The 26,262-nt window shown below is 41.8% G+C and overlaps 2 protein-coding genes across 2 annotated transcripts in view; one reads left to right on the top strand and one right to left on the bottom strand.

Annotated features, from left to right (window-relative positions):
* Positions 1–3,165: 3,165 nt before the first annotated feature.
* Positions 3,166–8,583, top strand: SVIP (small VCP interacting protein). The gene is made up of 4 exons (XM_075712449.1): positions 3,166–3,354; positions 4,312–4,362; positions 6,843–6,956; positions 7,798–8,583. Exons 1-4 carry the CDS (start codon positions 3,166–3,168, stop codon positions 7,810–7,812), a joined length of 369 nt encoding a protein of 122 aa, XP_075568564.1. The 3' UTR covers positions 7,813–8,583.
* Positions 8,584–15,653: 7,070 nt separating this feature from the next.
* The window catches only part of GAS2 (growth arrest specific 2), an 86,296-nt gene continuing 75,687 nt past the window's right edge, over positions 15,654–26,262 (bottom strand). The window contains exon 7 of the mRNA XM_075713111.1: positions 15,654–15,872. Coding sequence (XP_075569226.1) covers positions 15,654–15,872 — 219 coding nt within the window. The remainder of the gene's footprint in view (positions 15,873–26,262) is intronic.

The following is a 26,262-nucleotide window of genomic DNA, read 5'->3' as shown; positions in this document are numbered from 1 at the left end:
TTCAGCTAAAAACCACAGGACAGGTCTGTGTTTTATTAGTGCTATCGCACAACCACCCTAGAAAATCAGCTGCCCCAGTGCTCCAGGCCACAGACCTCTCTGCCAGTCCTCACCTGGCTCTTGGAATACAGGGAGGCTAACTCCTCGCTCATGGAGCCCAAATTATCCTAAAAATGTGAATTTGTACCTAATTTTCAAGCTGTCACTCGTTATCAGTGCATCAAAACACAAAGAGCCTGTCGATTTCATTTCGGACCACACATACTCAGAATTTCTTTACGCCTACTCCTGGAAGTCTCAAGAAGAAACCAGTTATTAAACAACCTCAAACTAAGGGATTTTACCAAGAGGTTATCCCTAAAACTTCAGCAGTAAAAACATAAGCCTTGAAAACCCTCAGTGATAACCTATAAACCCTTTGTTACAGAAGAAAAAGTTGTTGCCATTATTTCCTGCTACTTCTCAATAAACAAACTTTTTGCCTGCCTTATCCAGGCACTTCTAAAGAACTGAAGTTTTGCTTGAACCACTCACCTTTTCAGCTACATGTCTGATCAGCTCATGCTACCAGAAAGCTATGTTCTTTCTCTATCCAGAGTTCTGTCCGAGTGTGCTTCAATCTTCCTCTAAACCTTTTAGATGCAGCAAAACGTATTTCAGCTCACTCAGGGATTATCATCTGATGGATCAAACAGGGGACTGCAACCAGCCAAGAACCCCTCAGTTCTAACCTGAAGCGTGACAAACGCTAATCACTTAATCCACGTAACCATAAAACAACAGCATCCTGATACGTTAAAAATAAAACAACCATACTGCTTTCATTACAAAGCAGAAGGTTAAATCATACCACGCTATGCATACCATGCAACAGCAAAGTTGCAGCACCTAGGACAACACAACGCAGCCCAGCTGCGCTGCTAGAGCTTTTGTGCACTCCTGCAGGCAATCTCAGCCTTGCTGGCCAGGGATGGGTGGCAGGTGAACCTCCTTCTGCTCCCCCTTCCACGAGCCTGATTAATTTCCCATGATGACAGTGAGACTTTTGATGTCCAGTTCAGAAAACTCAGGACCGTGCTGCGACTTGCGTAGAGTACTTAGTTCAGCAACACGGTAATCCTCTCTGATGGCTAATTATAGCTGCCGGTAACAAACACAAGAACTTAAATTAGTACTTTACCAATAATGTAGGACAACATGGAATAAATCGCAGGACAAGAACATTGGTGCAAAAAGATACACCTTGTTCAAAATCACAGAGGCAGGAAAGAAGCTGGGTAGATGTTGCATTGTTTATGAAGAATACATATTATACTCTTCACATAATCCTTGGGGATGGATGTATACACTAACACTCAAATTCCGGAAATGTTGTTGAATAGGTTAATGCCGGAGCCTACTATAAATAACTAGAAAAGAAGGTGGCAAAATTTTAAGAAAAAGAACAGAGAAATAGCGGAAGAGCCAGAAAAGAGGAAAAGACTTTTGGAAAACTCAGTCTTGGTAAACAGAGGAAACAAATGCAGGCCAGCAAGGACACAAATTCTGGCATGGCAGTTCCTGGCAGTAAGCCACAGCAAACCATTTCAAAGAGGACAAAAGACTGAGCACAAAATAAAGCATTAATTCAGCTAAAACCAGAAGCTTTCTAAATGACATGAGCATTTAAAAATATTACAATAGGAGAAAAAAGATCACATACATCTCAGGATGAACATAAACCATTAGCAAAGAAACGGGAATAATGTTTTCCTTGGCTACACGTACAAGTCAAAAAGGCCGAAAGCTGGAGGAGACAGACAGGCACCTTGCCTCAGCACACGGAACGGGCCGCTGTCGCGGCTGAGCCCCAGCCAGCAGCTCAGCACCACGCAGCCGCTCGCTCACTCCCCCTGCCCCGGTGGGATGGGGGGGCGAATCGGAGGAGTAAGGGTGAGAAACACTCCTGGGGTGAGATAAGAACAGTTGAATCATAGAATCATTTAGGTTGGAAAAGATCTTTAAGATCATCCAGTCCAACCACTAACCTACACTACCAAGTCTACTCTAAGCCAATCAAGGGTAGACTAGACTAAACCATGTCCCCAAGTGCCACATCTGCCCGTTTTTTGAACACAATGATTGAAATAAAGTAAAATGTAATGTAATAAAGTAAAATGGTAATGATAATAATGATGATGATAATAATGATAATAATAACAATATAATAATAACATATAATAATATCCAAAGCAAGTGATGCACAATGCAATTGCTCACCACCCGCCGACCAATACCCAGCCAGTTCCCGAGCAGCGATCGCTGCTCCCCAGCCAACCCCCCCCAGTTTCTATACTGAGCATGACGCCATATGGTATGGAATAGCCCTTTGGGCAGTTTGGATCAACTATCCTGGCTGTGCCCCCTCCCAGTTTCTTGTGCCCCTGGCAGAGCATGGGAAGCTGAAAAGTCCTTGACTGGCATAAGCAGTACTCAGCAACAACTAAAAACATCAGTGCGTTATCAGCATTCTTCTCATCCTAAATCCAAACCACAGCACTGTGCCTGCTACCAGGAAGAAGATGAACTCTATCCCAGGCGACACCAGGCCCACGCCAGCTGCACAGGCCCGCGCTCTCCCAGCGCCGTCGGAGCTGCGGCAGCGCACGGGGGGCTCTGGGCGCTGGCCGGGGGATGGCTGCAGGCTACGGCCGTACGAGCGCGCCTACGCGTTTGGCAACAGCAGAGCAGCACTGGCCCTGCCAGGAGCCTTCGAGGCAGCAGCGGCGGCAGCAACGGCAGCGGCGGCAGCAGCAGCAGCAGCGGCAGCAGCGGCAGCAGCAGCCCCGCGTCGCGGCTCCGGACGCGGAGCGCGGCCCCCGGCTACAGCCCCGCTGCGGGCAGGCAGCCGCAGCCGCCCGGGCTGTACGGGCGCGGCACCACCCCCGCTGCCTGCGGGAACGCTCCTTGCCCGCTGCCGCGTCCTTCCAGCAGGCCCCGAACGCCGGCATCGGCTTTGCCGGAGCGAGCTGGACATTTAGGCTGTCGCCCCTTTTGCCCTCCCAGAATGAACTCGGTTTAGTTTAATTCCCGGGGGGAACCTCCGCGGGCCTGCCAAGGCCTCCCCCGCCGCGGGCCGCCGGCCCGGCCCGGCCCCGCCCGCCCCCGGGGCGCCGCCGCGGCCCCATGACGGGGCGGGCCCTGCCGGAGCGCGGCGCCTGGCGGGGGCCGCGGGCGGGGCCGCTGCCGCCGCCTCCTCTCCAGCCGCCGCCTCCCCAGCGGTCGCCGGCCCTGCCGGCCCTGGGGCCCGCCATGGGGCTCTGCCTGCCCTGCATGGGGGGCGCCGTCAAGGACGTGGTGGAGACGCCCGACCCGGTGAGTGCGGGGCCGCGGGGCCCGGGGCCGGGGCCGGTTTCCCTGCCTCCCTCCGTCCGCCCGGTTGTTTGGGAGCGGGCAGTGACGCCCAGCGGGGACGAGCGCGGGGAGCAGCGGCCCTCCCCGCCGGGGTGGGCTGGGGGGGGAAGGGGCCGCCTTCCTTAAAATGGAGGCCGGGCCGCAGAGCCGGGGCCTCCCTGCGGCGCCGCCGCCGCAGCGCTCGGGGAGAGGCGCGGTGGCTGCCGCAGCGCCCGGCAGCGGCTGCGCGGGGGAAGCCCCGGCCCCGGCCCCCCGGCCCAGCCCGCAGCCGGCGCCCCGCAGCCCGCGGCCTCCCTGGGCGCTGCCCCGCGCCCCACCCGCGGGCACTTGTGTGGGGACCGGGGCTTTCTCCTGAGGGCGGCTCGAGCCACAACCGAGGCCCAGCTGACCCTCATTTTGACCAGAAACGCCAAAACCTTTGCTTTTCCCTCTAGCGCACGGCGATGCTCGCTCCTAACAAACCTTCGTAGGATGACACTTCTCCTGGGCGGGTAGGAGCCCATCTCCGTGCCTCGGTACCCCTCACCTGGGGGTTTTGTGGGGGAGAAGGAAACGAGCCCGTTCCACCTGGAAGAGTGAGCTTTCCCCTTTTCAGACTCCAAAAGGACATTGCACGCACTGCGTGCCTTCTCATTCCAGGCTGAATTTTTTGGAGTGAAGGCGTAATACAGACAGCTGAATACTGGTGGGGTTTGACTGCAGATATGTCAGCAGCTGCTCTTCTAGCTTATTAGTCATTAAAAACACTTTGTTCTGCCAGACTGGAAATGGAGGGAAAGATGATGCTAATTGACTTAAGGTTGACATTTTAGGGCAGTTTGCATTACAGATTTGAGTCATATTTAAAAATTAAGACTTTCAAAAGAATGTAGAGACTGTATTGGAATAGAATTTCACTGTCTTTCACATTTTATTTAGGAAATAAAAAGAAGACAGCTAGCAGAAGCTGCTGAAAAGAGGCAGATGGAGGTAACGTCTGATGAAATGACATTTATTCAAAATATATTTTGGTGACTGGTTTATGGGGAAAATAGCTAGGGCTTCTGTGGGACCACTGGATATCATGCCTGGATTGTGGGAATTGTCATTAAATATTTCCATAGCATTAATGTTTTACCTTTATACCATTTTTATATATATGTTTACAGTAGAATTTCATAGCTAGGTAGGTGCTCAAAGACCATTCCAAGATAACTGACCTTGCTTGCATGGGAGAGGTTTTGCAGTAGTTAAAAAATAACATGAGAATTCAAGAGCAAGTTCATCGTTGTTTTTTTCCTCATTGTAAGACTTGAAAACAAGAGATTGATATATATTTCAAGCCAGAGTTGTCAAACAGTTGTTGTGGTGGCAATTTCAGGTGGTACTGCACTTGCACTGCTCTTACAAATGCAGGTTATGGGCACTTGCAAGTTCAGTTTATCAATGTTGCAACAATTGAGCATGTTTCTCAGCTCAAATTCCAGCAAAGAATTAACTTACGCTTCTGTCTTTTTAAGGTTACTAAGCTTTAACTACTTCAGTATCCTTAAAGTTAGAAGAGGTAGGATGCAAACGTTTTAGCAGAATGTAGAACTAGCTTGCCTATTTTTTCTTTTCAGTCTTCTCAAAAAAGGCTTATAACATACACCACAGAAAGCCTACAATAAGTAGAAGGCGTATCTTAAGAGATCACAGCTGAACTATAAAGAGAGAGGAATGTGTTGTTTGTATGAGTGTGAGTGATATTATATATTGAATTAAAAATTGACCATTATTGATGAGGACCATGTTGATCTGGTTTTGAGGGAGTTTGGTGAATAACTGCAGCAACAGCCGAGTGATGCTTCGGAGTCCTTCTTTAAAAACTCTTGATTCTGTGTCAGGCTACATACTAAAAGCAATCCACCTGTAACCTTAAATCTCAAAGAGCTTTTAAGCAAAACTGTAGGAAATACACTTTTGAGAAGTGTATGAAAGGGGAATGTCCCCATCTAGCTCTTAAGTTGCTAAAAAGCTTTCCTGGGAGGAAGGAGAAATGAAGCAACTTGTTACGGATGGCGCTCAAGTTCTGTGGTAGCTGTTAAGCTGCTAAAGAAAAACGTAACTATCACTCTCTGTTACTTTTTGTTTTCTTAAGAGAGAAAGAGCTAAAACATCTACCAGGATTTTTGAGGACTATCTTTGGGAGCATTTTAGCCTCTGAATGTTGAGCAATGGAGATGTCTTGCGAGGTAGCCTAATTCAGTTTCCCCCTCATGAGGGACAAGGGAATAGATCAGGATGTCCCTCTCTGCTTAGTGTTTTCCTGTATGTGCTTCTTAACTGCTCATTATTTAGCCAGAAGTCAGGTGAGGTGTTCTTCCTTTTGGGGTGCTGTAGAGACAATCTGGGTACCTAACTCACTTGGAAGGCCAGTAGCCTAACAGCTAGAAATCATGGGCTAAGTAAGTTAGTATTTGTTGGTAAGATTTGCCTTAGTAGCCTATTGAGAATTGTGCTTGTCATCAGGACCTTGAATTTCAGGTGAGAACATTGCTGTTTTCCCTTGGTAGATCTTAAGATCTTTTGCATAGCTTATGCTGTAGTATCATAACGCTAAACTTAGCTAAGAATCAGGGGGTTTTAATTTTTTTTTATAGGTTTATGGTGTTAACTGTTTGTCTGTAGTTCTGATATTCCTACCATCTAGTCTAGGTCCCCATTAGCAGGCAGTTGACAACAGGTTTCTCATCTGTGTACTACTGCTGTCCACACATCCTATGAAGTTTGAAGGGTAGACTATCACACAGGTTATTTCTAACAGATCAGTTTAGAACTTGGATTTCTAACAGCCTAGGCTAGCACTACTAACATGACCTTTGTTCTCCCCTGCATGTAAAGTTCCCATCGATTTCTGTAGTTGCCATACAGAGCTTGTGACTTTCTCTGTCTCCTTAATGAGTGTTAGAATAGAAGCTGTCATTATGATTTCCATCATCTGTATCCTATCTCTAGGTAGACTTTTGATAAAAAGAGATGGAAGAAGTGAACGGGTGATGAAATGGCTAAAGTTCTTGGAAATTCTGTCTGCCCAAATCATCTCTTCCCAGTTAATTCTGTTTGTGAGGGCAAGAATAGGCCCTGACACTGGAAAAAGCACAGACTAAAAATTTATGGGACTTTTGGGAAGTTCTGGTTCTGCATCTTAGGATGCAGAGCAGGTACATGTACTTGCATTAAATGTGTTCACCTGGATGTAACAACAATATGAAACAAAAACACCCTCACATACCTATGGGACCAAGAGCTTCATGCCAGTGTGAAGAAGTATCCTGAAAGGTCTGGGTTTATGCAACAGTAGCATTACTTAATGTTTCAGTCTTTTCATGCAAACCGAAGTTCACAAAATGCCGTTGCCAAGACTTGCAGTTTGGTTTTGTATCCAGAAAAATAGCTAAGTGGTGTTACCCAAATGTGTTTTCTCCCAGGCTTCCTCTCGAGGTATTAAGAACGCTTACTCTGTAGAGCAAAAGAAAAAGAAACAGGAAGAAATAGAAAAAAGAATTGCAGCTTCAGGTTCTGGAGGAGAAGGAGGACTGAGAGTAAGTTCAAAAAAGAAAAAACATGATGCAACTGTTCTTATATTCACTGAGAAAATCCTGTTTTGTTGTCATCTACAAGATTGAATAATCTGAGGAAAAACCAAGAGGACGGGAAACGGAATAGAAATGGAAGCATGTGTCATTATCACACAGTGTTCTCAATGAGACTTCATTTCTGGGACACAAAGACAGCAAGGATGGCAGAGAGCTGCTTTTTCCCCCTACTTCTTCCCCAGTTTTTGCACCTACAATACATCAGTTTTACAGTACTCTCAGCACTACTGAGTACTACTCAGTACTGCTGAGCACTCCTCACTGAGTTGACCTGTACTCAGTGTCCCTTTTCAGTACTGGTTGAGATTGTTTCTCTTCCTTCAGAGTTTATAGAAAATGTTTGAACTAAGTATAATGGCTTTGGGTTTCATGGATCTATCTCTCTCTACAAAAAACCCCATACAGTGTTGGCATAGATACTGATGAACTTTACTGCTACTACTACTACTTTTCTAATGTAAACTTTGTCTCAGAAGGGCAGGCAGAGATGTAATTAAGAATTAGAATTTCTCCAAGGCAGTAGATGCATCTGGTTATTGAAACACAGGCTTCATAAGCCTTCCATCTCCTTCCATCATTGCTATAGATGACTCGGGGCAGGAGTTTGTATAAGCTGCTGCTGGTGGGCTGCACGTCCCTCACATGCTGGATATAAAAGGGGTTATAATAGGGAGTTTATTATCTTTAGACAGCCTTGTGGTGGGTTTGGTGAGGTTTGTTTGGGTTGTTTTTTCTTTCCTCTATCTTCATACAAACCTGTGGTGCATTTTGTTGTTTTTGTCTCTAGTGGCAGGTTGGATAAAGAGATATGACTTCTGAAGAGAAGATTGACCTTTACTGCCAATAACTTGCCAGTTCCTGCAGCTGAATGGCACTTAACTCATCCTGTGGCTTTTGCTGTTTGCATATGAAGACTCAGCAGTACTTTGCCATTGTGGGAGGACAGATGTGGAAACATACACTGAGAAACTTAAGAACTAACTCTGAACATTAAGTTTTGGCCAGATTTGTTTGTTTGTTTTATGTGCATGTTTTATTGTTTCCCTGTCAAGGGAGTGAGATGGGTTTTCTCACATGGAAGTGGCCTCCTTACCTGTAGTCAGTCAGTATGCGTACGCTGTCTGGCCAGTTGATGTATGTATGTCTGCGTATGACTGGCTTAGGCGCAGCTCAGGTGCCCGTGTGGTGTTTTTGATGCTTATTTCAAGCTCTAAACTAAACTTTTCTCTAAGTCCTTATGTAGAAAGCTGTTCATAAATATGTATATTTGAATATGTGGGTGACAGCGTTTCTCTTCAGTTTCCTAATGACTTTTGAACTGCTTAGGGATTTAGTGCCTTTTTCAAAAAAAAAGCAGATTCATGGTGGGTCTTTACAAATGGAAGCATTTTGTGACACTGGTTAAAAAAAAAAATAGAAACCTTTATAAACCCTGTATACTTACAGCAAGAAAGCTCGTTTGTTATTTTGAGTCTAATAATTGTTCTTTTCATTTTCTGATGTGGATTTCTTTTGAGTCTGTAAGTGTTTATAAACAATACTGGAAGTTAAATATTAAATTAACAATACTGTTGTTAGTTGTTCTCCTTTATTACCACAAGAGGGCAATGCTGCACTTCTCAGGATTTTTGAAAAACACAAGCAAGACTTGCTACATCATCTCTTGGTTCATTTCCTAAAGTTTCTGTACTACCTTGGTGGGTTTGTTACAGCGCAGTAACATTTGCCAAATGCCCAAAGTTCTGTCACTTTTTTTCCATATTCAGCAGTGTCTGTAATCCATTTCCCCAATGTGAAGCTGCCTTTTATTATTTAGAGCCCCCAAAACTATGGTGTTAAAACTAGACTTTCAAACTAGTGGCCTGGAGTCACTGCTTTGATAGATGAGGGACATTTGTTGCAGCATGATCATAGAATCATAGAATAGTTTAGGTTGGAAAAGACCTTTAAGATCATCCAGTCCAACCATTAACCTACACTACCAAGTCCACACTAAACCAATCAAGGGTAGACTAGACTAAACCATGTCCCCAAGTGCCACATCTACCCATTTTTTGAACACTTCCAGGGATGGTGACTCCACCACTTCTCTGGGCAGCCTCTTCCAATGCTTGACCACCCTTTCCGTAAAGAAATTTTTCCTGATTTCCAACCTAAACCTCCCCTGGCGCAGTTTGAGCCCATTTCCTCTTGTCTTATCACTCACTACTTGGGAGAAGAGACCAACACCCACCTCACTACAACCTCCTTTCAGGGAGTTGTAGAGAGCGATAAGGTCTCCTCTCAGCCTCCTCCTCTCCAGGCTAAACACCCCCAGTTCCCTCAGCCGCTCCTCATAAGACCTGTGCTCCAGACCCTTCACCAGCTTCGTTGCCCTTCTCTGGACACACTCCAGCACCTCAATGTCTTTCTTGTAGTGAGGGGCCCAAAACTGGACACACTATTCCAGGTGTGGCCTCACCAGTGCCGAGTACAGGGGAACAATCACCTCCCTGCTCCTGCTGGCCACACTATTCCTGATACAAGCCAGGATGCTGTTGGCCTTCTTGGCCACCTGGGCACACTGCTGGCTCATGTTCAGCTTGCTGTCAACCAGCACCCCCAGGTCCTTTTCAGCCAGGCAGCTTTCCAGCCACAACTCAGTGATCAACACTGAGAATCTGCTCCTGTTGTCCCCAGAGAGCATTGTGCTTGGCCTCAGTATGTTACTGTCCCCATTTCTGACCTAGTTCATGCTATAGAGGCTTTTTTTTTTTTTTAATGTTTCTGCTTTTACCTCCCCAGTAGTGTCTCGTGCTGTCTTAGGAGCACAGTCCTGACACAATGAGTTTCCTGGCCTAGTCTTCAGAATTGAGTTGAGAAGGGAGACTTTTACTGAAAAGTCTCCATTAATATAATGGTGTTTGAGCTAAAAGGCTGTGTCCTTGGCAGATTAATACCTTCAGTTTCCTGTGATTGCTGGCAATTGCTCTCTTCAGTGCGTTAATTGGTCACAGTGAATTTTTTTAAGTCTAATGAAAATGCATTGAAATATAATAAAATATACTAAACATTAATTTGAAATGTGAATATCAATCCAACATCTGTCTGAGGGCATGTCATACAGAGACACTTAAGCAGCACTTAACGCTTGCTTGGTCACTTGGGGTGTTTCAAACTTAATACATTCTTCTTTTCACTCTCTGTCACACTGCTCCCCCAAAACTGTAAGGGGAGGAAATAACCATCAGTCCCTCTTCATTCAAGCCCCTGCTGTATGAAAGACGTAGCACACTGACCCAGACAGGAGCCTGTGCTTGGATTAATATCCTGAAGACTTTCATTTAAAACCATTGAAATAACCTGGTGAAACTAATCACAGTTCCCGGGTTCCCCATTGCTGTTTCAATACTGTCAGAATTGGAGGAATTCCCAGTGTGAAGCAGCCACGCTGCTGCGCTGCCCGTCCTTGCTGGGCAGCCCAAGGCAAGCCTGTTCTGCTCTGCTCTGGGAAGCCTGTTTGCTCTGCTCTGCTCTGCTCCAGGTGCTGTCACCAGTCAAGGTGCTCTGCGTTTGAGTAAGAGATTTGCACCCTGTCTGAGCGCCCGTGCTGCCCGTCAGCCAGCTCTCAGTCCTGCAAAGGCAGCTTGCTTGTGGTGCTCCGCCTGGCAGCTCATTTGGAAGGTGGGAGTAAAGCTCTGAACCAGCTCAGATCGAGCAGACCTTGTATTTCAGAGGCAATTCTTGCAATTCAGAATTAGCATGGAAGAAAATACTGCTCTTCTCTCTCTCTCCACCCTTTAAGTAAAACCCAGATATATCTGTGCTTCTTAAGAGTCCTCATTTTGAATGTCAAATTTTTTCTTACAGCTAAGAAACACGGCAGAGGATTTGGCGGTGTGTAGTTTTACATTACAAATCACTGATTGATAAAGCTATTTTTAAAGAAGCTTCTATACCACAGCCATGTAACTGTTTCAGATGGCCAATGTGAACTGAAACTGGGAAATGATTTGGGTAAATAAAAACACCTCTTGTTGGTTTCATTTTTTTGGTAACGTTAATTTCAGTTGAGAATGAAAGCAGAAAATACTGCAGTTCAGGAGCATACAACTGATAGCTACCTGGAGTGTACCATTACATGGTAAATCTGAGAGCTGCGCATGTTAGAGCTGCTCTGTGCTTCTACAAATAGACACCTCCCCTCTCTTTCTTACCACTTAGTGCTGCACAAGTAAATAGGAAACACAGTAGGAATTTTGTCCTTACTGCCCCCAATCCTAGATGTTTGCTTCACCTCAGAGGCCGTTAAAATACATCCTTTCACTAGATTATCTGGGCAGTTGACATTTTGTTTGCTTTACAGCAGTACCTCTACTCTTTTCTCCACCTTCCGAAAGCATTTTCGGTTTCTTGCAGATCACTTGAAAAGCTCCTGGCAGTCAAAGACGAACGCTCATAAGCTGAAATGAAAGGGCTGCCTCTCGGTGACTGCCATAGCGTAATCTTTGTTGCAGTAACAGAAAATGAAACCATCTGCTACTGCATATTGCTAAAATAGGCAGATTATGCCAGGGAGAGAGTTTGGGGCAGAACTCCCGGAGGTTCGGGAGGACACAGAAGCTGCATCTCCACAAGGGTGGGTAGCACCACTGCGGGCCCTTAGGAAAACGGATGACTTCAGCATGTGGATTTGGCACGGTGACAGACTAAATCATTGGGACACAGCTCATCAGGCACAAGCAGTGCCAGCAGTTGGACCGGGATGGAAAAACCTCTCCAGCCCCATAAACGTTCGCGTGATCCCACATGTCTGTTTCACCTTACTTTAGATTCCTAACATACCGCAGGCTAAGCAAGTAGGAGACACAGAGCAAAGAATAAGCACTCTACCTCCTTCCCTGTCAGGTACTGTGTATTAGCAGCCAACGGGGCCATACAAAACGTAAGCCTAAAAAGAACCAAACCCCTGGCAGCGTCTCTAGCAGATGCGTCTGTAACACCGTGGTGTGGCAAACAGCTCATCTCCCTGATCGAAAATGAACACATATAATGAATTCAGTGTTGGGTCTTAAGTTACAAGAAACTTGCTATACCTTCCCCCACACATGTATTGACACCTCCCTATTTCACTCATCCCCACCGACAGCCCTTGAACTCGTTTCTATAGCTTCTACGTATCATCTCAAAATTGCTGTTGGAAAAAAGGTGGTAATGCAAAGGAAGGAGCAATTATCACTATAATAAAGATAAGAAAAAACCTCCTATCCTCAATCAATTATGTAAATAGTCCTGCTTGGAAGAAAAACTCCAGGTAATACATGAACAGGAAGGTGACAGAAGGTACCACCTATAATGTGCAATAACAGATGTACAGTTACATTTCCAAACTAATTCTGAATTGCATCCACCGTGGTGATGCTTATTTGACATTATACAATAATAACAGGTTTTAAGAGTAACCTTACATAATTTAGCCATCTTGAGTTTTAGCACAGTTACTTATTCACAGCCAGCAGGAGCTCCCATGGGTTTGTTCTGTGACCAGCAAGGACTTTGAGCAGAGGCTTTGCTGTAGCTTCTAACAGTTCAACTTTTTAGGACTTTGAGCCTCCTCAACGCTCACATTCAGCTGAGTTATACAGCAATAGAGTAGGCTAAAATCACGACCTGGCACTCTTCCTTATGATCATCTTCCATGGCTAGTTCAACATTTCAGCATCTCGCCTGCCCTTTTAACAAGAAACTATTCCGCAGTCTCAGCAGACCCTCCCTCGCGTGGGGGGGGACAAGAGAAGAGCTGCAGGTCTTCCCTGCTGGTACTCTACAGTTCAGTTCAGCCTTCTAGAAGTCTACACCAGATACCCCAATACCACAGATTTTGCCATGGAAACTTCAAGTATCATCCACTTTAGCTAGCTGGTCAAACAACAGGGTGGGTTTTTTCTCCCCAGGTACTTTCTACATGCAGTCTGTTCTGCCCCCATCAAGGGCCATACCTCTGAGCAGGATTTTGCTGCTCAGCTTCAGCTTTGTAAATTGAGCCTTAGGCTCCTAACAAACTCCCCAACTCCAACATTACTATAGGATCTAGTACACTAAGAAAATACCATTTATCACATCATCAGCACTTACCTTCTGAGTAAGATGCTCCTAACCCTTTCCTCCAGAGTTAGCTACCTCTTGCTTTATTGATGCTCCTGCTTTAATTTCCTCCTGCTCTCCGTACCTATGCCAGGTGCATCAACTGCAGTTAAGTCCCACCTGCAAGCTTTTTACACAGATTAGGTGGTAGTGGCAATACTTTAAAAAGTCCTTTATAGGTATCCCATTCTGGAACTGCTGAAGTTTTAAGTCAGGAAGTGATTTTTGGTTTTGTTTGTTTGTTTGTTTTTTAAAAGATGCTTGAGCACCCTGAATCAAAAAAGACTATTTTGATAGCTACAGTCCAAACACATAAAGCAGTTGTTAATGTTTAATTTAAAATCTTAGTTTGGATTTAACAGGATTCTTTGTTGAAGTTTAATATTAAACTAAACCTAAGAATACTTTTTTAATAATTATCTGCTCTTGATTTATTAACATGTAAACACCTTCAAATATTTTAAAGAAAAATCATAATAGTAATGCAAACTAAATCTTGGATGATGGAAATACAACTATTTATGTTTTAAAAGTAACCATTATTTAAAAATAAACATCTGACACTTTCACAAGTTGGGTTTTTTTTTTCTCTGTTCATTTGAAAACAGATCTCTTGGTGCATATGTTAAGATCATGATTTTTTTCAGCTGTGCTGCATTTTTTTGAAATAATGTTGCTTATGGTCTGTTCTCCGCTCCCATAAGGTCTACATACATTGCTTCTATAAGAATTGGGTCTGCCTATGGCTTTTCAAAGGATTTACTGTGTGAGTATATGTTTAATCTTCCTAGAAAATGTCTCAAAATAAGAATAAAAGGCTGCGATTTTTCTTTCTAAAAAGGTGTTTGGAATTACGTACTGCTACTTAGTCTGGTGCACCAAGCAATTGTGAACTGTTTGTATTTAGCAGATATTTTTAGATGGTGAGGTAGAGTGGTGCCACGGAAGTGAGATACAACACCCTGATTTTAGTAAGGCGTGGAACATGAAAGAAGGTGGTCTTGATCCTGTCTAGCCAGTAGATGTTTTGCTGTTAATTTTAAAGACCACAGGAGCAGATCATAAGGCTACGTTTTAAAATTAAACATCAAAAAATACAGAAAAATACCAGGTGGTACTTAAAAAATTATTTCAAGAATGCTTTGCATTTTTTTCTTTCCCTGCAAAGGAAAATTAATTGTCAATAAAATGCGGGTATTTCTGTGCTATCTGTAGTAAGTGAATGCTTGCCCCGTTCACTGCGTAGCTCCTTATTAGGTTAGCAAGCAGTACTGTATGTTGTAGGCGTCCAGTTAGTAGCAGCAAAGTGCAGAAACACAGATTACAAATAATAAGTAAGACTTTCAAAATGTATGAGTATTTTAAAAAATTTTATTTCATTTGTAATGAAACAACTGAGTTCTGCTCAAATTTATACAGTCAGTGAAATAATCCTATAAAATGATTTTTCTAGGACGTTACAAGGCACATAAATTACCAAATATAAACATAGAAAAGTAGCCAAAATAATGAACTAAGCCCCTATATGCCTTTAGCTATTTTAGAGGTGTGTGAATGATTTACAAGAATGTGAATCACTCTACTGACAGGGTAATGACTATTTCACATTTGGCATGACCAACAAAATTAAAAATAAGGGGAGGAAAAGCTCAGCTTCAGGAGCAGTGTAGTGTTTGGTGACTCAGGAGGGACTAGCATCTTCTGAAGCTCCTCCTCGGGTCAAAGGCCTGGGCATCTTCTACCGCTTCCCTTCGTGGGTTGCAGTCCAGCACCCCGCTACTACAGCCGGCCACCTCCATTGTCTGACAGAGGAAGGGGCAACCTCTCAACTTCCCCGGGCTTCTATATTGGGCAACTTTGTAAAAAACAGGAAGGATCTACGTACAGATCTAGCACTGAGCATTGTCTTTAGCTTTAAAGAGTAGAAGGCGTGGGGGGTTTTTTCTTGGCTTTTTTTTTTTTTTTTTTTTTTGAAGTAATCGCTTTGGGAAGTCGTTTGGCATGCAATGAGTCTTTATATTCTACTGGTTAAGAAAATCTTGCAACCCATAAAAATAATCAACTTTTATTTCATTTCAAGAGGCATTACCAAATAATTTCCACAAATGTTAATTTTCCACCTGCATATATATTTTTCAACTAGCCTAACAGTCAAGGATTCAATGTAATAAGATTTTCATACAAATATATTGTATTGTGTATTTTCTTCCATTAACAGGATCCGCTCCTTTATGTAACTCTAAGCATACATTCACATATTAAAGAGTAATAATTTGGCTAAAAATATATGTCTATTTCTTATCTGATTGTAGTAATTAACCTATCAAGGGTAATTTGCTATAAAAGATACAGTACTAGAAATAAATAGTTCTACAATTCAAAGATCTTCAAAATGGGTTGCCATTTCCAGTCTGTCTTAAATTTTCCAAAGTCCTTTTAAAGCATAAACTAAATTTACTACACTTGAGAAAGTAATTTGGACCTACGTACATAGAGTCCCAATCACATGAGAAGCTTATTTCACTTAATCTCCTTCTTGGTTTTGTAATGGGCAGAAACAACCAGGTAATTGTCTGGATTCATGTCCCTGAGGGTTGGAGACTTGCTCTGGACTGGAGAAGTTTTCCCATCCACTCGGGAGATCTGCAACATTCGGCACGGGTCATGCTTCAGTAAGTAACCTGCAAAAGTCTCCCATCCTCCTCCAACACGAACCATCACGTGTTTGTTGTGCAGCATCTGAAATTACATGTACAGGAAAAAAACCCCAAAACTCTTGAGAGGGAGCCATTCACTGGGATATCACATTTTTTCTACTGGAAAAAGCTGTGCTTACTTTAATTAAAGTCACACGCATATGTTAGTAGTCTGCTTTATAATAAAAGGAAAGGAAAAGAAATAGTAGAATGGTTTTTATTTGAATTTAATAAGTAAATTAAAAAAACTGTAAGAAAATGAGACAGTATTTAAAACTAAAGATTTTCATCTTTTATGTAAACAATGCCACATGTTTTTCTAGTCCTATAGGAGCAAGTGATCCTGTTCTTCATGTGTTTAGAATAAACATGGTAGGGAACATGAATGTTTTTCAGATTAATTTTTTGAAAATATGTTAGTAAAGAAACCATTTTATATGTCTTGAAACTGCCTTTTCTTTGCAGGATAGGGATCTATATAGAAGCAGTAGTGAAGGGCAAACAACCAAAACAGTCTCCTCTATCTCCTAAAATATCAAAAAAGTTATTTAAGAAAATGAAGTACCATTTAGTTTAACAATTTAGTATTGCCAACAAACATTCTAACTAAAATAGTCTAATGGTGTAATTAAATTAGTCTAATGAGGGACATCAGAAATAATGTAGCTGGAACTGTTTGGAGATACCTGAATTTATGCCGAGTTGTGAAAGAAAATACAAGAAAAGTCCCCAGGCTTTTACTCATGGGAAAGCTCAGCACTGCTTACGCTTGCTGCCTTTATTCCAAAAATACTGGAGCTTGACCTACAAAGCCATTTTCAGGGAGAGAGGGGTATCCAGCTGCCAAATTAGGTACCTAGCTCTAATGTATATCCTCCAGATCCACACTCGTTTTCTGCCTAAACTCAAATAAAATTTTTCACCAAGTACGAAGGTAACTTCTCCCTCCCATGTCTGCACAGTTGGCAATTTCACTGCCACTTCTCTCCTCCGCTTCTCCACGCAGAGGAGTCAAATGCATACCACTGAGGTATCATAGAGCAGCATACTCTATAGAAGGCACGTCATAAATCACGCATTGCAAACTGCTTTGATTAGTACATCTCATGAAATGCTAAACATCATTTAGCCGTAGCGCCAGAAATTAAAAATCGGCCCTGTAAAAGGCATGCTAGAAGATGTTTAATGCGGTCTGGGTTAATGGCGCTTGGATTTATGGCTGTGATGTGTGTATGGGCTCTTCTACACGTGCAGAACTCCCTCGAGGGCTGACAGGATTTGCAGCTGGGACTTACGTGGCGCATAAGCCTTTTGTAACACAGCACAATTCAGATTAGCACACATAGCCTAGACGACAAAACAGGAGAAATTCTCAAACAAACAAAATCACAGATAATAAAAGGCAAAAATGTAACTCTTAAAACCCCCCCCCAACCAACAAACACCCCGCCCCAACCAACAAACACCCCGCCTCAGCCTAAAAATGTGTTGTTTGACTCCTGTTACACGAGGAGACAGATTCGCCTGGAGTGGAGAAAGCATGGAAAGCTGTACAATTTTCTCAAGTTTGAAAATCGGGGTAAGTTCATAAGGAATCAAACTCTTCATTTGAATAAGCAGCTGCAGATGAAATCTTGTTTGAAAGTTTTCATTTAAAACATTTAAATGCAGGGGAAATAATTGTTCTTGCTTCTGCGTTTTGGTTTTTATGTGAAACAGTGGGAAGTCAATTCAGCTTTACAGATACTGAAAAATAAAGTTACTTCTCATCCATCCTAATGAGAGCACACTCAAGTGTTCTCAGGTTAATTAATGTCTCTCAGCTACTGAGACGGTCTGCGCTCTGGTTGTAGGAGTGTTAGCCTCTGCATTAGCTACACACAAGTGAGGTTTTCCTCTAGGTTTACACTGGTATGAAAGCAGAATCAGACTGTCATTTTTGCCAATCACACTTTTTCCTCTCCAGCTTTGTATCTTAGTTTCAAGACTTCATTTTGAACTGACAGCGGTATGACCAGCCTTCAGCAGTATGAGATTTCAATCAAGTCTTTAGTCTGGACAATATATCATGAAAGAAGCAAATGGTTTTTACATCAAGTTTGAAAACTGCAGTTCAAATCGTGACACAGCCTTGAGACAAAAGAGCGTACAGAATTTTATTTAGCAACTTTCTCCTCTTTGAATGTCTAAAAAGCATTTGAGAAATGCCCCAAAAACTTTTCACGTAAAAGCATTTTAAGCCCAACTTTGGTCCGCTACAACATGTGATGCTGCTGTGGGAAGGAGTTAACTGTTGCTGAATTTCAGCTTCCACATATTGTCACAGGGGGTTCACGTTCCAAGAGCAGCTAGTATCTGGACTTTTGATTAATAGTTTGGAATGGAAAGTTAGCAAAAAGTATATTTGGTTCAATTTCCCTTAGGGACTACTGTGCAGACAAATAAAACCTACTGCTGGTATGTTATTTCCTGATGCTGAGGTTAAATGTACATCTTCTGTCTTTCCCCTCTTTTTTTCTTTCTATTATTTAACTATTACAAAAGTCATTGAATGCTTGCTTTCTATAGAGGCTGGGTTTTCCTCCATGCTAAATATAGTCATTGTTCATGCTGTGCTGTGCCACAAAAGCACCATTTTACTCCTACGGCCATATTTTGATTTTAGTAACACCAGCACAAATCCAGAATAATTCTGCTAGCTTCAGAATTGCTCCAGGTTCACAGAAGTATAAAGGATTTCTCACAAAAAAAAAAAAAAAAAAAAAAAAAAAAAAAAAAGAGAGAGAGAGAGAAAGAAAATAACTTGCTCTACTTTCTAACTGAAAAAGCAGTTTCCTCCCCAACATACTTCAGCTAAAGATGAAACTTTTGAGACTTTTATGATCCACCCAATTCAGCTTTTCCATTGCATGAGATCTCTGAGAAAGAAAAAGTTGGACTCTACAATAATAAAGTTTATTAGGCAGTTATCAATGTAAATAAATTCATGACATCCATCTATTTTCACACTGCTATCTGGCCAATTGAAACTGAGAAAATCCCTTCTGTAAAATAAAATCCAACACATGTTTATGATTGCTGTAAATCTTCATTATTTCTGTTGTGTCTGAAGCAGGGCTGTCACTAAAGCTGTTCCCTCTACAATCTGCGTTTCAGTTAGAACAGTTGAATCTATGGTGACGCAAACACGAGAAACCAGATGACCAGACAACAGCGTCACAGAGGAGGAATTATGGATTGTTTTGGAATGCATTAAGGCTGTATCAAGAGATAACATGAAAAATAGTCAATAAGAGTTAGGTGAACTGAGCTGTCATTGCATAGGACTTTGGTATCAAAGTGTAATATAGTCTAAACGGCTCTGGTTTTCACATGAATAAGTTTAGAGAGCTTTATGGCTTATTAAAGAGATACTAGGCTGTATGTAAAGATATTAAGGTCATGTAAATGAGCATAGTTTCACCGACTTGAAAAAAATCTATGCTGTTTTATAGGAACTGAAAATCTGGCCCAATATTGTTATTCTTCAGATTATAACTCTCTTAAAGAATATTTCAGGGAGGGCAGGGGAAGTGGGGGGAGGAATTATACACTGTGGATCTGATCCAAGTACTGCAAAAGCCAACGGAAAGAATCCTACTGACTCGAAAGGGACTTGGGCTGGCCTCTGGAAGCCAAACGCAGCAACCTAAAGCAAATCATAGCCTGGAATCAGTTGGTGTGATTTTAGGCCAATTTCAGAAACGATTTAGGCTACATACTGAAAGAATATTGGCTATAAAATCCAAGGGTGTTTGGCAAAATAACACAGTGCATCGCACCAGTGGCTGTGCAAAGAACATGTTACACTCCAAAAGAGAAATGTTAATGAGATTGGGAAAGATGACAATTGAATCATATCAATTAATCTTTACTGAATATGAGCCACTTAGAGTCACTGTCATCAGTAGATATAACACTTGTTTCTCATACCTTAGCATTTAAAAGACCTTCTCTGAGAGGTGTTCAGCCCATGAAATGGGCTTCCAGATCAATGTATTTTCACACTGACCCCAGGGACATCACAAGTCAACACTAAGGAAATCCCAGTGTTGTTAAGACTTATCCTCGTTACTGTGTCAAACCACTACCCTTAGCAAGTGGGAACATCCCACTGCCGTCACTGCAGGTAAGTACACATGCACAGGGTTCACTCAGACATGGCACCTCTACTTTATGATTTTGCTACAACCTCAGCTGATGCTACTTATGAATCAGTTTGCTACAGCTTGTCTGTACCATTTACATCAACGATCTACCCTCCTGTCTGTGGAAAACAAAAAGGCTTTGTCAAATCTCAGTATTATTCACTACCCATTCTTAGTAGAAAGAAGGTGAGAGCAGGGTACAAAACACGAACCAGTAACGGGACCCAGATCTGGGCTACCAGCCTTCGCCAGCGAGTCTCTAGGCCTGTATCTAGGATATGGTATTGTCAAGTAAGGACAAATTGTTCCACAGGGCATAGCTCGTGGACATTTTCATGGAGTAGGATATTTCTTCCACACAAGAGACCATGGTCTCCCTCAGCATCTTCCTAGTTGTGACCTGAAGAACTGATGTTAGGAGAGAACTCGCAGCCTGTGGCTCTGTGTGTGGCTGACAGAAAGTGGTGTGCATATCTATATGGAAGGGGAAAAAGTGTTATTTGGGGAGTTGAGACACTATAGCTTCAGAGAACAAGGCTCGTGTCATCAAATGTCAAATTTTTTTTCCTTCTCATGGCAAAAACTTTTAATGGTAAAGCTCTAAAGCCAGCAAAATTAGTCCTCAAATTCCCCAGCAATTCCAGTGCCTAGCAGTTACCTAGGTCCTCTTGAAGGCGGCCACTGAAAATTCTCACATCTGTCATCTAATGTGGAGCCAGGTCTAGCCTGGTGGGGCCCTGAGAAAGACTCTGTGAAAGATTGGCCATGTACAGAGAAGCCTGTCTAGCTGTATGCCTTCACAGAAGCTCCGATACTAGTTCAACAATCCTGACAGCCACCACAAGACACAAAAGTTCACGTTATGACGGTGCTATGGTAATGCTAATACCACGTTATGGTAATGCTAATACACCATTCAAACGGGTCACGACTCGGGGCTGGCTAGGAGGAGGACACTGAGGAGAGCTGAATGGGCCCTGACCATTGGCCTGATAAAAGTCTGACAAATGCTCTGAAAATGGGTTTGAGAAAAAAAGAAATTGAGGGAAACCACACAGATGTGCAGCACGTGCTGAGAGCGGCTGGCCTCTGACGGGGCAAGCCAGCAGCGACTGCGCTCAGGGCTCCTCCTCGTTCCTCGTTCCTCGTTCCACGGAGGTTTTGCAGAGACCTGACACAAGCAAGTGCAAGGGCCTTGGACAAAAGAGAAAGAGCTGCAGTGCTGCCCTGTGGATCACGGATTAGCAGTACTTAGTAGTGATGTTTAGCAACCTCATATTTCCATAACCACTAATGTTACCATGCTGACAGTTTACTCATTCCCAGTACATGCCCATGCAGTGAATGCAGTAGTAGGCAGTAGTAGGCATTTACACCATCTTCTGAATACATTCAAACGGGGAAGTGACTTTCCAGAAATTTGTAGGTAACTGTTGCTAAATGGAGTTTTTCCACTTCCCTGAGAATTCAGTGACCCGAAAACACCATCGAGAATGTGTAAGAGTCTCCTGATTAATTGCTGCAAGCCACGTAATTACCGGTGTTAAAACTACCCTGTTAGCAGAGATTATGCAACTTCATCTCTGAAGTTAATTGTAAAATTTATAGCAAAATCCTGGAGTACCATCAGATTTAAACATCAGTCAGGCTAGATTTAGATAGATTCCTATTTTAAAATGTTTACAGCCACTGTAGCGTACATTTTGTAAGAGGCATTACTGCTGCCACGTACATAGAGTTCACCCTTACGGACACAAGGGATCGTGGGAGCAATTCCCAAGAGGATATGGAAGAAAACCAGCTTCCAGCTGCAAAGCTAGAAAGCTTCCCTCCAACTATTCTTTTCCTGGCCTTCCATTCTCCTTTTGTCATTGAATTTTTGTGTTGTCTTCTTAGAGAAAAGTTTGAGTCTGATAAAACATAAAGCTTATTTTAGACTTTTAAGAACTCACTTATGTGCCTAAGTGCACATCTAAGGAATTCAAATTAAAGCTCAACGCTGCAAATCTGAAAAAGTGCAAATTATGTAGCCGCTTCCAGATATTAATTATTCATCCACACTGAAGTAATCTACTTACAGTATATTAATGCGTATTTTGGCAGGCAACAGTATATTAGTCCCTTCCAACCTGAATTATCCTAGGATCTGATTGTATTAAGAAAAAAAAAAAAAAACCACCAAAACCCACCCACATCTTTTTCCCCTTGAAAAACAGGAAAAATGCACTCCTCATTTTTCCTTGTCATCTCTCATTAAGTGATGTTTTGCCTAGCCCCCCTCTTGATATAGGATTATACAAAACTGGTTTGGATTATGTCTGCTAGTTTTAAAAGTTCCAAATGATGCAACTTGTATCACTCCAGTGTTACATATGGATTTGTTTAGGGACCTCCACTGAGTTTCTGTGTTGTCATTCTAAAACCCCAATAAAGGAGCCTCCACTTCCCCTCTCCGCAGACACCATGATAATGACATGGAAAATAGACAGCTCGCTGGATTAACATCTCCCTCTCATTTTCAGGGATTTATATGGAGTAAATCACACTAAATCAATCTCACTTAGCTGGAAAAAGCATTATAAAAAAGCTCAGCTTGAAAAAAAGATGTCAAGAGCACAGGCTAATTGCTTGTCACAATATTTCTAGCTGTGCTAGAACTGCGTTTTATAATTAACACACTTTCTGAATTATAAAGGATTTTATTTTAACGTTGTATCTTGGGCTGTATCAAACACGTTAACAGGTATCCACTCAGTTTCTTGAAACGATCTCTTACACTGTATTATATAAAAGGAGAATGGGATGGAATGGTACTTTATAAATGATTTATAAGCCTCATTGGTTCAAGTCTGTATTCCTGAAACAAATCAAATGCAAACATTCCTGATTTTATAGTAAATATTAATGGTGGAAAATAAACCAGAGTAGAGGCATTCATCAGAATCCCTAAATCTTCATTTTTGGGCAGAATAACCTTTATTGCTTTGTGTCAAGTGATATTTCTCACTGAAGAAGGAGCTCAGTTTTCATGTAGAACCTAATAAAGTTCCCAACCGTTTCAGCAACACCACCACACTTGCATTCTACATGTCTACTGACTGACATACAGAGTGGGGGGAACTGAAAGAAGTATTGACTTAAATAGGTGATACAAAAAATTGTATCAGTGTAGTTCCAGCTGAAATGAGTTTCAGTGGCTGTTGATGCACTGAAGCCTGATAGATTTTCCAGGTGAGGCAGCCATAGAGGCTCGCACCAACACAGCCTTCAAAGCATATATAGACCAGGCCTTACACCAAATATAGATCAGAAGCCTCCTATAATTCATTGAGTCATTTTTTCAAAGTTTGTTTCAGATCACAAGATGTGTATGCAAATACAAAAGGCATCTAAATAATCATTTGCACATGTGAATACCCAAAAGGCAATTTAAAGATGAGAAGCATGAAACAGAAAATGGCAGATGTAAGTATCTGCTTTTTTCCTTTTCAAAATCTGGCTATCACTTCACTCAGTCAAACAAAAGAGAGGACCACAGACTTATCTCTCTGCAGACAGGACTTCATTTAGGAGGTCAGCCACAGTAAAGACAGTGGTTTTAAGCTTATCCTTACCTGGTTTGAAGTGAAAAATCTAGTAATGAGGCTTCCTGAGTACTAATTTCCATACATTCTCCTAGGCAAGAACTGTTATATTAGAGTGCTAAAGGTAAGAGAAGGAATGTTAGTGGTGCAATGTATTACACACAGTGACATCTTCAAGACAAACGCTCTCTTTCACTCTACGTATGGCAGGGTCCCTCATCTGTGCCTGGTGCCCAAAGGCGTCATCACCCAACAAATACGGACTTAGGGTACAACGACCTGTTGTGGTACCATTTACCATATTCAACTCCAAATGCTCCAGATACACACATCAGACTCACAACAACAGGGAGACTTAGTTTTTTAAAAAAGCCACCTATCTTCAAATAAGTTAAGACATAATGAGAGACTCATAAGGTTTAGTGGGCAATCAACAGACACCTTTAACAGTCACTATTCTAAGAAGGGAAAAATGTTTGATTTTGAATTATAACTGTGTTTTCATTAGATTGTCTTTCCTACCCAGACATTTGTCAGTTCTCTATTACAGAGTTGAGCCTCAGAAATGACGTAGAAATTCTTCAGCATTTGTAAAGTGATAGCAGCTTATAGATTAATATACAATATTATGTACTAGAATTTATTATTATAATATCATATTATTGTAGTATAGCATTAAATTAAATAGGTATTACCTATCGTTTCACACTTAATTCTACTAGCAGATTTTGCAATAAAGTAGAAATGGAAATGTTTAAATATATAAATAAAGTGAATATCCAGTCTCCAAATTTTGGAAGCATACTCAATAACAGATAGACTTTTGGAAGTATACTCAATAACAGATAGACTTTTGTCTCCTATTCCTTCTCCAAAATTAGTAGGACATTGTATCTGTTTCCATTTGTCATTGGGGAAAAAAGAAAAAAAAAAAAAAGCCAAAACAAAATGAGTTCCAGTAAGAAAAAAAGTTTAACATCAATGAGATTGATGCTCCTCTCTGAATAAGGGATTTTTTTTTTTTTTTTTTAAATTTAAAGAAAGGATTCAACTGGGAATTAATAAACTGAAGACTTGGCACAATGTAGTGAATTTAGGTAGACAGTATATAGAGATTTTCTTACTTCTGCTTTGCTTATTCAAATCTGACCTGAAACATGTAATTCTTTGTGGGTTTTGTGAAACGGCTGGTGATCTCAAAGCTGAGAGCCGTTGCCCAATTGTAAATCATGTCTTCTTTTTGATGATGTTAATGAAAAGAGCAGAGACTTGGCTAGCCTGCACTCTTATTCCTCAAAATGATGCTGCCAGTTCAGGCCTTTGCCAGTCTGACTAAGGAAGTTTTGGAAGTCAGACTTGTATCTGATTTTTGTTCTTCAATACTGTGTAGTAAACGCAGCCATTACAGGTATTAAGTTACTTGACTGTGTTATTTATGTATCTTCTCTTGCTCACAGGGTTTTCTGTGATAATAGATGTTGACTTCTTAAGATTATTCCACATCAACGTGAAAATGCCAGTCTCTAAGTGGCAAAGGGAGAGGTTTTTGAAACATGATGAAGCATTATTACTTTGCCACAAAGCCAGAAGGCTCACTAACAAGACTTAGAGCATAATGCGTGCAAGCTTCAGAATACTTAAACATTGATATTAAAATGATCTACGTGAGGTACGTAAGTTAACTCCTGGTCTCCTAGCAGATTAACTAACAAATGCACCACAAGGTCTCAGAGGAAACATAATGAAATCTAATAAAACCAAATGAGACCGGTTACACAACATTTTCATTAAGTGACTGATCCAGTTCCTACTGAAGTCAGTGGGAATTTATCCAATTCTTCAAAATGTATTTTGGGTCATGTTTTTCTGAAATACGAACCTGACCCTCTCGATAAAATAAGTTTGATTTTTTTTTTTTTTCCTGAAAAAGGCCCAAGGATAAGGGCTTTAAAACCGTACCCACCATGTCCTCTGTTAATTAAATCCACTCCTTACAAAGCAGCCCTCTCATTCTCCTTTTCATCTCACAGATATTTCTGGGAAAAGATGCATAAGACCATCAACTTTTTTACTTCACTAAATCACACTGCAGAGAGCTGTCGTCTTTTAGAATATGAAGTGAATTGCTTTTACCCAACTCATCCTTACTTAACTGACCAGTCATTTTGCTTCCATGTTGATTTCTCCTTTTTCTAGACTGACATTTACTGTCCATTTGGCAACTGCTTCCACTTGCAAAAGCACTCCTTTCTGTGAAAAACTTAAGCAAAAGGAGGGCAAGTAAAGCTGAAATGAAATGAGAACACCCTTGCCTCTTGGGGCTTAGTTTCTTTTCAAACCTTTGTTATTCCATTTGCAAGTTCCTGCTAGAGAATCTTTGAACCTCGTCTGAGATTTCCACCTCACAACTTTTTAATTTATTTTTTCCAATACTTACCCAAGTTGTTAAACTACTTTTATCAGTCAAAACTCTTTCTTTATAGTGCTTATGAAACACTGTTATAAGATGTCACATTTCAGCACAGGGCTGATGATGCAACTGGGAACTGAAGACATCTGTATCCTGCTGAAGACAGAGAGGCATAAAAGTAAGTGTCCACTGATTCGACTGAAATCAGACTGCTGTAGCTCAAAAACAAAGGCTTCACAGATTAACATCATT

The sequence above is a fragment of the Pelecanus crispus genome, chromosome 6 (genome assembly GCF_030463565.1).
Source record: "Pelecanus crispus isolate bPelCri1 chromosome 6, bPelCri1.pri, whole genome shotgun sequence".
NCBI classification, from domain to species: Eukaryota; Metazoa; Chordata; class Aves; order Pelecaniformes; family Pelecanidae; genus Pelecanus; species Pelecanus crispus.
This window is presented reverse-complemented; position numbering and strand designations above follow the sequence as displayed.

Excerpts from the sequence above, each read along its gene's own strand:
- SVIP (XM_075712449.1), top strand. The coding sequence starts at position 3,166 with ATGACGGGGCGGGCCCTGCCGGAGCGCGGCGCCTGGCGGGGGCCGCGG. Across the intron at positions 3,355-4,311 it reads TGGTGGAGACGCCCGACCCG|GAAATAAAAAGAAGACAGCT; the intron begins GTGAGTGCGGGG and ends CATTTTATTTAG. Across the intron at positions 4,363-6,842 it reads CTGAAAAGAGGCAGATGGAG|GCTTCCTCTCGAGGTATTAA; the intron begins GTAACGTCTGAT and ends GTTTTCTCCCAG.